This window comes from Penicillium paradoxum (assembly GCF_028828445.1).
Source record: "Penicillium paradoxum strain IBT 22861 chromosome Unknown utg000003l_segment0_segment0, whole genome shotgun sequence".
NCBI lineage: Eukaryota > Fungi > Ascomycota > Eurotiomycetes > Eurotiales > Aspergillaceae > Penicillium > Penicillium paradoxum.
In genome coordinates this window covers 4,957,960-4,970,605 of record NW_026643181.1, presented here as the reverse complement: position 1 = coordinate 4,970,605, position 12,646 = coordinate 4,957,960, and the positions used below count along the sequence as shown (strand labels likewise).

Sequence of the window (12,646 nt, the reverse complement as noted above, 5' to 3'; positions counted from 1 at the left end):
CTCTCAAAAATATCACAATGAACCCCACTATCCCCAGCCCCTCATCCCCATACACCCTCCGCACACACCGACCAGGGGACATAGGCTGGATAATCCACCGCCACGCCACACTATACGAAGCCGAACAAGGCTGGGGTACAAAAATGGAATCCCTCGTCTCCAAAGTCGGACACGAATTTCTCGACAACTACGACGCATCCTGTGAGCGGTGCTGGATCGCCGAGCGCAACGACGAGTTCCTGGGCTGTATAGTTCTGATGCGAGACCGGGATGCAGCCCAGACAGCCAAGCTGCGGCTGTTACTGGTTGAGCCGAGTGCACGGGGCCTCGGGCTGGGGAAGGCTTTGATTGAGCAGTGTACGCGGTTTGCGAGGGAGACGGGATATGTGCGGATTCGGCTTTGGACGCAGAGTGTGCTTGTTTCGGCGCGGAGGTTGTATGCTAAGGAGGGGTATCGGCTTATTGGTTCGGAGACGCATGGGGCTTTTGGGGCGGACCTTGTTGGGGAGTGTTGGGAGTTGGTTTTGTAGATGGGTGGGAGTGCTTGCTATTTAGATTTGTGTGGTAATTTGGTTTGTGGAAGCGGTGCTTGTTGCATTTGTTTATAGAGAAGAAGGGACAAAGTTAAAACGTGGGAAGCTGTAATTTGGTCATGGAATGGATAGGAACATATGAAATGCTAAACGACAGACCGGTCCTTCAATTACTCAGACAACTAGGTAGCCCTCGAGATTAAAATGTGCTTTCTATGCCATTTAGCGGATCCTTTACTATAGTTACAGATATATACACCGGAGAGCTTGTTGCTAACAGCGAGGGGCTTTTCTGATATGTATGGGAGCTGGAGGACTATATGCTTCCCAAAATGGCAAGTGGTAGCATTGATATCACGTGCCAGGAGGGATGTATCGAGTTGATGCCTGAATCTGAGTTGATGCCTGTAGATCATGACATCTACTATGAGTAGGAGACGGCAATGCTCAGAGAACAAGCCATTGGCCGAAGAAGACAGGTGGCAAGACAGGCAATTGAAACATGAATACATCATCAAGACATCTATTCGATTTCTGGCTTCCGAGGCGACATATCTATTACGAACAAGAACAAAAGAGGCGTTGAGAACGAGTTTTCATTGAGCAACCATCTATTACGGCAGCTGCACAGATAGGGATAGCGAACAGGTTTTCCGACATTCAACTACATAATTGCCTACGGCGACAACATATCGGCGCTACTATCGCAGGTCGTATGAATAGCATCTGTAAGTCTTTTCACGAGTTAGCAATTGTATGCAATTGGTGAGTCAAAAGGTCAAAGGCAGAACAAGTGAGGGGGTTGAGGCATGGCGTCAGCAAAAAATTAGAGTGTTGTTGTTGCATTATTTTAATCTTCAGAGCGCCCCGGAGGGGGGCGTAATGCTCGGGGTTAAAAATTTATAATCATCCGCCAGGGTGATTGAGGAGGGGTGGGTGTGAAAAGGGAAGAAGAAAAGAGAAGAACTGAAAACTCACCAATTCTGTAGAATCGAACAATGGGCGTAGCTACGTCCATTATACGAGTCCTAGGTTTCCGAGGGAAATCCATTGCCAAGACATGTTTTTTTATTCCCAGACGCTATTCCAAGCGCTGGTTCAAGTAAATCTAATACATGGCATTCGTATCCCATGAAAGAGGGGGCGCTTAGTCGAAGAGACCGAAGCCCATGTCCTCATCGGACTCCTCCTCGTCCTCAACGGGAGCTGCGGCAGCGGGAGCGGCACCGCCGGAAGAAGCGGCGGCGGCAGCAGGAGCAGCAGAGGCGTACGCATCGGGGTTAGCGATGCGGTCCTTGAGCTCATCAATCTCGGGCCAGCTGTAGTCGGTCTGGACGGCAACAGCGAGGACCTTCTTGTAACCGTTGATGAGGGAGTGCATGGTAGCAGGAAGGGTGGGGTAGTTGGCAGCCAGGGAGACAGCGGTGATGGTAGCAATAGCCTGGGAGAAGGCAGACAGGAGCTGATCATCGGTGATGTCGAGAATATCGGCGCCGAAGCACTGACCGTTCTCGTAGACCTGGGAGATGGTCATACCGTAGGTGAAGGGAGAGATGTTCAGCAAGTTAAGGAGGGTAGCCTCGGAGGCACCGACCTTGTTACCAGCCTCAACGAGCTTGAGGTCGGAGACAATCTCAATGGTACCACGAGCAATCTTGGTGGGGACACCAAGGGCCTGGAAGAAGGCGGTCTTACCGGGCTCCATACCAGTGTTACCAGCGGGAACCCAGACATCATCGGGGGCGACGGCACCGGCACGAGCGGGGGCAGCGACACGGTTAGCAAGGATCTTCTCCTTGATGCTCTTGAGGTCGCCGTTGGTGAAGATGAAACCAACGTTGCCACGGACGTGGGGCATGAGACGCTCCCACTCGGGGTTCTCAGTGATGAAACCCTTAAGAGCACGACGAACCTGAAATCAAGCTTGTTAGTCAAAGCACAGCTGTGTTCGAGCGATTGCCAACATACCATGGTGTTCTTACCCATCAGGACGACGGCCTCTCCACGGAGGGAGATACGGATCTCGTGCATCTGCTGGGAGCTGACATTGTCAACGCCGACGATGAAGATGGTGCTGTACGACTCGAGACTGCAAGATAAATTGTTAGGAATTTTCGATTCAATTGCTCGAAGGCATTGAGGAAAACGTACAGCGAGCGAAGCTTCTCGAAGTAAGCGGCCTTGGTTGCGGACTTGCCCCCCATTTCTTCTTGATTTTAGTGAAGATAGGTTGTTTAAGGGAAAGTCTAGTGTTGTTGTGGTTAATGAAGAAAAGAAAAGAAGAGCTCTCCGAATTCGGGAAAATCAATTTTGGTGGTGCGCTCGCTAGTGGGTCACGTGACGTAAAAAGTAGACCCGCCCGACCAGAATGGATGGGCATGGCTCAGGTTCGATGAAAAGGATCTCTGAAGGTCTAAGTACGATTTGGGTCCTCTCAGACTGCAGTTGAATGCACAGTCGATCCAATTGAGACCTCCTTTGTCTTTCCATCCTGTGAATCAACGCTCTTCATCATGGCCGGTCTCCAACATCCATTCCAGTGTCTGCGATATGTCAACCGTCAGTCAGCAGGCCAATCAGATGTCCTTGTTGCTACTGCTGGTCGTAATCTCTACACCTATGATGTCTCCAGTGGCCAGCGCCTGGATGTGTGGCCTCAACCCGTAGATGCAAATGTGGAGGATAAAAGCTCTGACCCAGCTCCCGCATCTGAAGGTGAAGACCAAGGCCCCCCAGAGAAAAGAAGGAAGTTATCCTCGCCGTCTGAGGACCAAAAGGATGTGGAGTCAGAGTCCAAACCCGAGTCCAAGACTAAGGATTCAAAGAAAGATGCTTCCAACTCGTGGACCAACATTCCCCTCTTGACTATCGCCCACGGCAAATATGTAGTGATCTTGACTGCTGAGGACAAGTGTGTTCGAGTCTTCGGCTTGGACAATGATGGCAAATTGGAGCAATTGAGTGCTCGGTAAGTAACCATCGATCTATCTACAAGTTTATCAAACTCATTATGTATAGCACAATGCCCAAGAAGCTCTGTGCGCTTACTCTAACACCCGATGAGGACAACATCTTGTGTGGTGACAAGTTTGGAGATGTGTACACTTTCCCTGTGATTCCCAGTGGAACCTATGTGAAGGTTCAACCCCAAGCAAAAGCTTATGAGCCATCTGCCACAAATCTCACTGTGCACACGAGACGTAACCTTGAATCGCTGGAGCAACAAATGCGACAGGCTGCACTCTCGAAGACCAACCAAGAAGAACGGGTTGTGCTGAACTTCGAGCATCAACTCATTATCGGTCACGTTTCGTTGATGACAGATTTGGTTTCTGTTGCCCGGCCTGCGGACTCTACTGTTGGCAAGAGAAACTACATCCTTACTGCGGATCGTGACGAACACATTCGTGTATCTCGCGGTATCCCCCAAGCGCATGTAATCGAGCAATTCTGCTTTGGCCACACTTCATTTGTCGGTAGCCTTTGCATCCCTTCGTGGGAACCCAAGGTCCTCGTCTCAGGTGGCGGCGACAACTATCTGCTTGTGTGGGACTGGCTCAAGAACGAGATACTGCAAAAGGTGTCCCTGCCCGAGTCGGAAGGAGAGCCCACCGTGTGCGGCATTTGGGATGTTTCCATTGAGCCTACCACAGACAATGCGGAACTCGTCAAGGCTATTCTCGTTGCACTTGAAGGGTACGTTCCAACAACTATTGGTGGCTGTTATAATCATGCTAACAATGAGCACAGGTCTTCAAAACTTCTTTGCTACACTTTTGAAAACAACAACACGATAACTATCCAAGAAACCCTCCAATTGTCAGGAAATGTCCTCGACTTGGTTCGCAACGATTCAAGGGGATCCATCGTTGTGTCTGTGGATACTTTGCGTGAATCCGACTCGACAACTGCTTGGAGATCGACCTCCAATGCCGCTCTTGAGAGTTTCCGGTTCACTTCTGGAAAGTGGACCCCTATAGAGGAGGACCCCATGGTTCTCAAAATCAACTCGGAGGGTACTTCAAGTGTCCCTGCAACATTGGAGCAGAAACAGCAGAAAGAGCTCAATGATTACATTTACAATGTGGCCGTTCTGCGCAAAAGAGCAGGGGATGACGAATGAAGTGAGCATGCGTTTAATGAATGTACAGCCAATGATTAATTAGAGTTTCAACTACATATGTACGTACAATGTACCAGCCTGCCATTGCAATCCTTCTACAAGAACCGAAGCGTATGTACCTAGGTATAAAATGTGCATCATCCCTACCGGGCATATCGTAAGCTTAACAATCAACTTGACTTGTAGGGCAAACACCTGGTTCCGCGCTCAAGTATATCCCCCATACCAGTTCTTGTCGTGATTGAACGAATAGTAGCTCACAAGGGCGTCATCTGCGTTCATTTCAGCGGCATAATCTTCAACTGCGGCAAGTCCTATTTCTTTTCCCGATGTACATCGCGTTTCACTCCGTATTACTTACCTCTTACACGTATCCATTGAAAGATTATCCATCTATCCCCATGCTGTCCCGAGTTAATTACGCCACGGGAGGTAATGTTGACATTGATCTGGCTAGAGAGGGTGGTGTTGATATCTCCCGTCGAATACTCCTTTGTCATATCCTTCCAGGTGTAGCAATCGTCTCTAGCTGCATTCTCTCTAGCACAGTTTAAATCGACAAACTGGTACGCGAGAATGTCGTACAGTATATTGCAGAGCGTCGTCATTGTCTAAATGTATATGTGTAATCGGATATCTAGTATATATATGTTCCTCAACTTGTGCCAACGGAATCACATTTCGCCACCAATATACATTTAGAAAGACCAAGTCTGTATGTCCCAAGAGGCCCAAATTTCAGATGGAATGGCGTTTTCCAAAAATATATCGTGAAGAGGGATTGCTTTCATATCTGATATCCAACTACGAAAGGCCAGTCAGAGTGCGCCGTGGAGGCATTATGTAGAGCCATCCCGAGGTAGCAGGCTAGATCTGCAGCAGATATCCCACGAATGGCTCTATCCAACCAAATCCCAGTCGTCACTCCCAGCTTAGCAAATTAGGGTAGGTATCGTACAGCTCTTGAAGCCCTCCGCGGCTATTGAGTTGCAAGACCAACTAGCTAGCACGTGTCGAGATGCCCTGAGTACCGACAGCAGGAGTTGAAGTTGATGGGAAAAGGACATAAAAAAATCTACATTTAGTTCTGACTAGATAGCTGGGATCAATCACAACTGAGCTACGAAGAGTTGATGATGCGGAGATGTTCGGAGGCGACGTAGCGAAACCGCAAATCAAAGGCGCACATTGGCTGTAATCAATTCGATAATTTGAATTCTAGCTATAGCCAGTATAGATTAACCTATATTGTCTTTAATTGAACCCAATGATCGAGAACAAAAGCTCAAAAGCGCATAGGAAAGCGCGTATAGAATTTGTAACCCAATTTTCCGATCGATCGCGGGCCGCGGTAGCCGGAGAACGTCCAAGGAATCCCACTGCCCCTCCTCCATCCCACTTTCATATTCCACCGACACAATGCAGGAACAATTTGAGCCTTTGAAGAACGATTTGCTGCTGAGGGCTGCTCGCGGTATGCTGACCTGAGGCCCCTCGTCTGGATTGGAGCTGACAGTCGCAGGTGAGAAGGTGGAGCGTCCTCCGATATGGGTTATGCGACAGGGTAAGACCTCTTTCTATATCTCGTGTTGCAAGGTAATCATTTGACATTTTCTTTTCATCCTACAGCTGGTCGATACCTCCCTGAATACCACGAGGCGAAGGCTGGTCGTGACTTCTTCGAATGCTGCCGCACACCTGAAATCGCATCAACCCTGACCCTCCAGCCCATTGAGCGTTATGAAGGCCTTATCGATGCCGCGATTATTTTCTCCGATATCCTAGTTATTCCCCAAGCCATGGGTATGGTTGTTGAGATGTTGGACAAGAAGGGACCTCACTTCCCCGAGCCGCTCGACTCGCCGACAGATGGACAGTACGAGAAGGTGATGGCGAAGAATGTGGATGTCAAGGCAGAGCTGGACTACGTCTTCAAGGCAATTACCCTCACACGGTTCAAGCTGAAGGGCCGGGTGCCCCTGATCGGCTTCTGTGGTGCACCATGGACTCTGTTGTGTTACATGGTCGAAGGCGGTGGCAGCAAGCTCTTCGTGCAGTCCAAGAAATGGGTCTACAAGTACCCTACCGAGGCTCAGGCTCTTCTGCAGAAGATCGCCGAGATCTGTGTGGAGTACCTCGCTCTCCAGGTCGCTGCTGGAGCACAGCTTGTGCAGGTCTTTGACTCGTGGGCTGGCGAGCTGTCTCCCGTCTCGTTCAAGGCCTTCTCGCTTCCTTACCTCCGTCACATCTCCGCTAATCTGCCCAAGCGCCTGCGGGAGATGGGCTTGGAGCCTGTGCCCATGACCGTCTTCGCCAAGGGTGCCTGGTACGCTCTGGACGACCTTTGCGATTCGGGCTACAACGTCGTTGGCTTGGATTGGCTCCACGATGCCGGCGAGGCCATGCGTATTGCCAATGGCCGTGTGACTATCCAGGGTAATGCGGATCCTGGTATGCTCTACGGTGGCCCTCCGGCTATCACTGCCACTCTCGAGCCTATGGTTGAGGGATTCAAGAAGGGCAAGCAGGGATGGATCTGCAACCTGGGCCATGGTACGTTCAACTTGATATTTGGGTCTGCAAACCACAAAGCTAATTTTTCAACAGGTGTTACGCCATTCGTCGACCCTGAGAACCTCAAGTTCTTCTTCGAGGAAATCCACCGCTTGACCGTATAATTGGGTGTTCCTTTTTGAGACTTACGATATTGGTTGACTCTACCCCGACTCAACTCAGATTTACAGAAGACTACATTGGACGTAAAAAAAAGAATAACGATTTTCGGTGTGAATGGCTTTTTTTAATTCTCGGTCTATAATGTATACACGCTTTATAAAATTAGACAGCGATATCCTCGTTCCTGTGTAGCAGACACTGTAGTTAGTATTGATGATCAAGTAGATGCCAAGAAACCTTGATGCAAATGCATATAGATCGATATTCGTCTTATGCATTGCAATAGAGCAACCCCCAATGACAACGTACCAGAGCTCAGGCTTCTCCTTAATGAACTTGGCCATGATATCCTTGCACTCGGCATCATCCAAGACAACAACCTCCTTGCCACGGTTGAGGAGCAGCTCCTCACCACCAAGGAAGTTCTTGTTCTCGCCAATGACGACGCGCTTCACCTTGTAGAGGATGCAAGCACCGGTGCACATATCACAGGGCGAGAGAGTGGTGTACATAGTAGCACCCTCGTAAGCAGAAGCAGGAAGACGGCCAGAGTTTTCGAGAGCGGACATCTCGGCCTGGGGAAATGTTAGTTATCGGTTAAGCAGGATTCCAATTCCATAGCAATTGATATAGACATTGATCGACAATGCCAATCCGAGTATATATCTCAAGGTGTGTATGGTGTACTGACATGCAGGACGGCGCTGCCATTCTGCACACGCATGTTGTGTCCACGGCCCAGGATCTTGCCATCCTTGGAGACCAGGGCGGCACCGATGGGGACACCACCCTCAGCGAGGCCGAGCTTGGCCTCCTCAACGGCGGCAATGAATCCGGGATCCTGTTCCATTTTGTGAAAAAAATAAAAAAAAAATAAAAAGACAAGGTGAGTATGTATGGAGAGGGGCAAGATAAGGCTACGGAAATCTACTCCAGGCTTATAGTCGGGAACTACCGAACCCCTCCAATCGTGACCTGTTTATCGATAAGAGATCTGTGGCGGTGTGTGGCTGGATCGAGTGGCGAGGGTTCGAAATTTGTGCGTTGCAAGTTACCGGTACCATTACAGTTACTCATACGGAGAACGATACCAGACAGAGATGGATGTATGTACCTAGGTAGGCATCTCATAACTTCTAGGTACTTTTGATGTGCATATACATGTTCAATCAAGATGTACCTATGTACCTCCTCCTACATCGGTTCTCTCTTTCCCAGTGACCTCATTCACGCGTTAGTCAGCCCTGGGGACACATGGAAGCGCGGAGAACACCAGCGAAGGCCACCGAAAGCCGCAGAATCCCGTGGAATCAGCGCTCGGGCCATTCATGATATACAGCAGAAGCCACCAGAAGCATTGAAAATGAAGAATAGTCGGTATTAGGAGACCAAAGGGGGAGATTTAAGCTGGAAAATTGTAGATCTGTTGAAAGCGCCAACAAAGAAAACTAGTGTGCAAATCCCCGACCTCAGTGGCCCTGGTAATTTATCCGGTCATTTTACGAGTCCCGTACAGGTGCCTGGGCAAAAAAGTTACTCAGCCTTTTTTGGCTTCGATTATTATTGTTCAGATAGCCTCTTCTCTTTTTCCCCCTCTCTTCTCATCCCCTCGACAGCCTGGACCTCTGACATTCGCAATCGTTGTCCATTTGGCATCGTTTTCAAATAATACCTGCCTGAACTTTTTGGCCCCTTCGTCCTCCCCTCCATTCTCCGTCACTCCCCAAGAATACCTAATAATCAACCTTCTCTTTTTACGCTTTTGATTCCCCGCATATTTCACAATGGTCAAGGAAACCAAGTTCTACGATATCCTCGGGGTATGTTGAGTCACAGTGCCTGGCCTTTGCAAGCCAGCTACATCCATCGTGGACATCCGATCTGACAGAGTGTTTCTTTGATCTAGGTTGCCCCCACTGCTACCGAGGCTCAGCTCAAGACTGCCTACAAGAAGGGTGCCCTCAAGTACCACCCAGGTATGTGATAACCCCAGAGACCCCGAAGGGCATGTTTGGGGCTTTGTGAAACTGACCCTTTGTCGCATTCAGACAAGAACTCCGACAACCCAGATGCCGCAGAGAAGTTCAAGGAACTTTCGCACGCTTACGAATGTCTTTCCGATCCCGAGCAGCGTCAGCTGTATGATCAGCTCGGTGAGGAGGGCCTGGAGCGCGGCGGCGGTGGCGGCGGCATGAACGCCGAGGATCTGTTCTCTCAATTCTTCGGCGGCGGCGGCGGTGGTGGTCCCTTCGGCGGAATGTTCGGCGGCGGCATGCGTGACCAAGGCCCCAAGAAGGCCCGCACAATCCACCACGTGCACAAGGTTAACCTCGAGGATATCTACAAGGGCAAGGTGTCCAAGTTGGCGCTCCAGAAGTCCGTTATCTGCGGTGGCTGTGATGGTCGCGGCGGTAAGGAGGGTGCTGTCAAGGAGTGCACAGGCTGCAACGGTAGCGGTATGAAGACCATGATGCGCCAGATGGGTCCCATGATCCAGCGCTTCCAGACCGTCTGCCCCGACTGTAACGGTGAGGGCGAGATTGTCCGTGACAAGGATCGCTGCAAGAAGTGTAACGGCAAGAAGACCGTTGTTGAGCGCAAGGTGCTCCACGTTCACGTCGACAAAGGTGTGCGCGATGGCCACAAGATCGAGTTCCGCGGCGAGGGTGACCAAATGCCCGGTGTCATGCCCGGTGATGTCGTGTTCGAGATCGAGCAGAAGCCCCACGCCCGCTTCCAGCGCAAGGGTGATGATCTGTTCTACCAGGCTGAGATCGATCTGCTTACCGCTCTTGCCGGCGGTGCTGTCCACATTGAGCACCTCGATGAGCGGTGGATGACCGTGAACATCGCCCCTGGCGAGGTTATCGTTCCTGGTATGTTACCTGTTTTTGATCCGCAAAACAATGAGTGTGTGGCTAATATTTTCCTTTCTAGATGCCATCAAGGTCATCCACGGCCAGGGTATGCCCTCTTTCCGCCACCACGACCACGGCAACCTGTACATCAAGTTCGATGTCAAGTTCCCCCAGAAGGACCAGCTCCAGAACCTGGACCTCCTGGAGAAGGTTCTGCCTCCCCGCTCGGAACAGAACGTTCCCCCCACCGACGCCATGGTTGAGGACTTCGAGCTCGAGAACCCCGAGAGCGAGCACGAGCAGGCCCGCGCTCACGGTGCCGCTGGTAGCATGGACGAGGATGACGAAGATGTGCCCGCGGGTGCCGAGCGGGTGCAGTGCGCTTCGCAGTAAAAGGATTATGGAGACAATTCCAAGCCGTTGAGGGTTGACGCTAGGCCAGTGATGAAAACCTCGCTTATGATACCATGTGAAGGTGGGCCAGTTTAACCCCGATTGACGCGGGGAAGTTTTATTGTTTTCTTCTGCTTTGCAATGGCGTTTCCTTTGAAGACCTGGAAGATATCATTTTCTCTTTTCTCCTGTCTTCTCGGTTTCCATTTCCTCTATCTTTTTTCTCCTGTAATCCTCTTTTCAAATCCTTCGTCTTGTCAAACCCTTTTTTTCTTCTTTTCCTCTTTTGCATACTATTTCCGGGTCCTTGATCCTTGCCTTTTCCTTGCTGTTTGTCGCCCATTTATGTTTTCCATGGGAACTGGGGTTTGGTGTGGCGGACTGGAGTTGCGCTGACGATGGGAAAGAGTCATGAACTGAAGACGGATAAGATGAGATCACGATTGCAGGCCTGCCTCTTGTGAACGGACCTCAAAAGGATCTGTGTTCCCGTTGCTTACTTCGTCTTTAGGGGCGAAGCCCTGGGACGTGGATTTTGCTGTGATCATGATGGATTCGTGTTTTCTTTCTTTTTTTTGTTAGCCTGCACTTTGATGATGACCTTTGAATAGACATGGTGTGTTTTCGTTCCAATGCATTTGCTCATCCGTAAGGATGGTCTTATTTCATCTGAGCTGTATCTCTGTAGTCGTAAGAGTTGAGAGTTCAGAAATAGGAGGCGGGAGTGCAAATTCGCTCTGAAGTCCTCAAGGTCCTCGTGGTTGAGCTTTTGTGGGACTAGCTCCGAGGCCATCTCCATGTACTCAATACTCGGGGTGTCCAAAATGAGACACGACAGAAAGCATCATGAGCAGAGTGATAGTTTGGACGAAGTCTATCCAGGACCAGACCAAAGTGACGCGGCGTTTGCTTTTCGCCTTCCAGAGCTGTCTATGACCGAAGCGGAAGAAAATGAAGTTATCGAATGATACCCAGCAAGGAAGAAGCACCGAATCTCTCCGCTTGGAAGTAACACGAAGACAAAGAGCCCATCTCAGACAAGAGACCTCCTGACAGTCTATCGCCTCTTTGGGGACAGGTTCCCAGCATAGATGTACGCATTACCTCTGAAAGACACACTACACCTAGCAAACCACAGCACTCATTAAAGTGCTTATAGCTGTGCCTGTCACACCATAGTGGGCAGCGTCTAGCAGCCTCACAGTGCATGATGGCTTGACTGATACGGCATTGTGTGGATTGCATGATCTCAATCTGATGCCATGGCGTTCAGCCCATCTCTGCTGGCATCTATCTAGCGGGATCACACGAAGACCCGTATGTTCTCAATGATATCCCATCTTCACGAAACCCAACCAAACTCCAACTCTCTATACATCGTCTGCAGTAACTACTAATGCCATCGAAAACACTGCCAAAGAATCATTTCACTTAGCAGTGTCATCCAAAGATTTCCAAACTTGCCTTCGAAGCTTCCACTACACGGAGAATCACCGAACAAGATATAAAAGCCCTGAAATCCATGGGAGGTCTGGGAACCTCCTCGAAGCCTGCAACTATCTTTGTGTGGTTATATCCACCAGGTTGCACGCTTAGATTCTGAATGTTTTAAATAGAAAACCTGAATATCAAGGAGGGAATACCGAGCGTGTCCATGTCCTCGATGGTTTCTCAGAGGAAGAATACTTACTGTGATCTCCCAGCAATGCACCAAAGTTCTGTCAGACTATGGAAACATCCACTTTAGATGTTCTCTAATATCTCACTTCATGTTTATCGTGATGGATCATTCTGACAGCAACCTAGACCAAATCTGAACCCAGCAACTAATTCTGGCTAATCGACACTACCGGATGCACAGACGATCGAAGATCAGCTAGACTACTAATTGATTAGCGGCGGATATTGATTTCCGAACCGGAGCTTTCCATCATGTGTGTTGTGTGAAGATTCAATGGAATCAGTTCAACTGAGATCGATGTCGGGGCTGCAGACCTATTCATTAGCAGGCCAGGATAGTAAAGAATGCTCATGCAATGCCACGGGGGTGCAACTATTGTCTA

The 12,646-nt window shown here is 49.7% G+C and overlaps 7 protein-coding genes across 7 annotated transcripts; 4 read left to right on the top strand and 3 right to left on the bottom strand.

Annotated features, from left to right (window-relative positions):
* Positions 1-17: 17 nt before the first annotated feature.
* On the top strand, positions 18-530 carry N7457_003679 (GNAT family N-acetyltransferase; the record flags this gene model as incomplete). Its single annotated transcript, XM_057174724.1, has 1 exon — positions 18-530. One exon carries the CDS (start codon positions 18-20, stop codon positions 528-530), a length of 513 nt encoding a protein of 170 aa, XP_057034875.1.
* Positions 531-1,680: 1,150 nt separating this feature from the next.
* On the bottom strand, positions 1,681-2,737 carry N7457_003678 (60S ribosomal protein uL10; the record flags this gene model as incomplete). The annotated part of the gene is made up of 3 exons (XM_057174723.1): positions 1,681-2,445; positions 2,502-2,622; positions 2,685-2,737. The coding sequence occupies 3 exons, from the start codon at positions 2,735-2,737 to the stop codon at positions 1,681-1,683; spliced, it is 939 nt and encodes a 312-aa protein (XP_057034874.1).
* Positions 2,738-3,046: 309 nt separating this feature from the next.
* On the top strand, positions 3,047-4,656 carry trm82 (putative tRNA methyltransferase; the record flags this gene model as incomplete). Its single annotated transcript, XM_057174722.1, has 3 exons — positions 3,047-3,501; positions 3,552-4,229; positions 4,284-4,656. 3 exons carry the CDS (start codon positions 3,047-3,049, stop codon positions 4,654-4,656), a joined length of 1,506 nt encoding a protein of 501 aa, XP_057034873.1.
* Positions 4,657-4,863: 207 nt separating this feature from the next.
* N7457_003676 (uncharacterized protein) lies at positions 4,864-5,264 on the bottom strand (the record flags this gene model as incomplete). The annotated part of the gene is made up of 2 exons (XM_057174721.1): positions 4,864-4,970; positions 5,018-5,264. The coding sequence occupies 2 exons, from the start codon at positions 5,262-5,264 to the stop codon at positions 4,864-4,866; spliced, it is 354 nt and encodes a 117-aa protein (XP_057034872.1).
* Positions 5,265-6,075: 811 nt separating this feature from the next.
* On the top strand, positions 6,076-7,334 carry N7457_003675 (uroporphyrinogen decarboxylase HEM12; the record flags this gene model as incomplete). The annotated part of the gene is made up of 4 exons (XM_057174720.1): positions 6,076-6,130; positions 6,179-6,220; positions 6,286-7,209; positions 7,264-7,334. The coding sequence occupies 4 exons, from the start codon at positions 6,076-6,078 to the stop codon at positions 7,332-7,334; spliced, it is 1,092 nt and encodes a 363-aa protein (XP_057034871.1).
* A 160-nt stretch (positions 7,335-7,494) lies between these two features.
* On the bottom strand, positions 7,495-8,182 carry N7457_003674 (cytosine deaminase; the record flags this gene model as incomplete). Its single annotated transcript, XM_057174719.1, has 3 exons — positions 7,495-7,516; positions 7,642-7,907; positions 8,024-8,182. 3 exons carry the CDS (start codon positions 8,180-8,182, stop codon positions 7,495-7,497), a joined length of 447 nt encoding a protein of 148 aa, XP_057034870.1.
* A 934-nt stretch (positions 8,183-9,116) lies between these two features.
* N7457_003673 (type I HSP40 co-chaperone YDJ1) lies at positions 9,117-10,583 on the top strand (the record flags this gene model as incomplete). Its single annotated transcript, XM_057174718.1, has 4 exons — positions 9,117-9,152; positions 9,239-9,308; positions 9,381-10,208; positions 10,270-10,583. The coding sequence occupies 4 exons, from the start codon at positions 9,117-9,119 to the stop codon at positions 10,581-10,583; spliced, it is 1,248 nt and encodes a 415-aa protein (XP_057034869.1).
* Between the last annotated feature and the right edge of the window lie 2,063 nt (positions 10,584-12,646).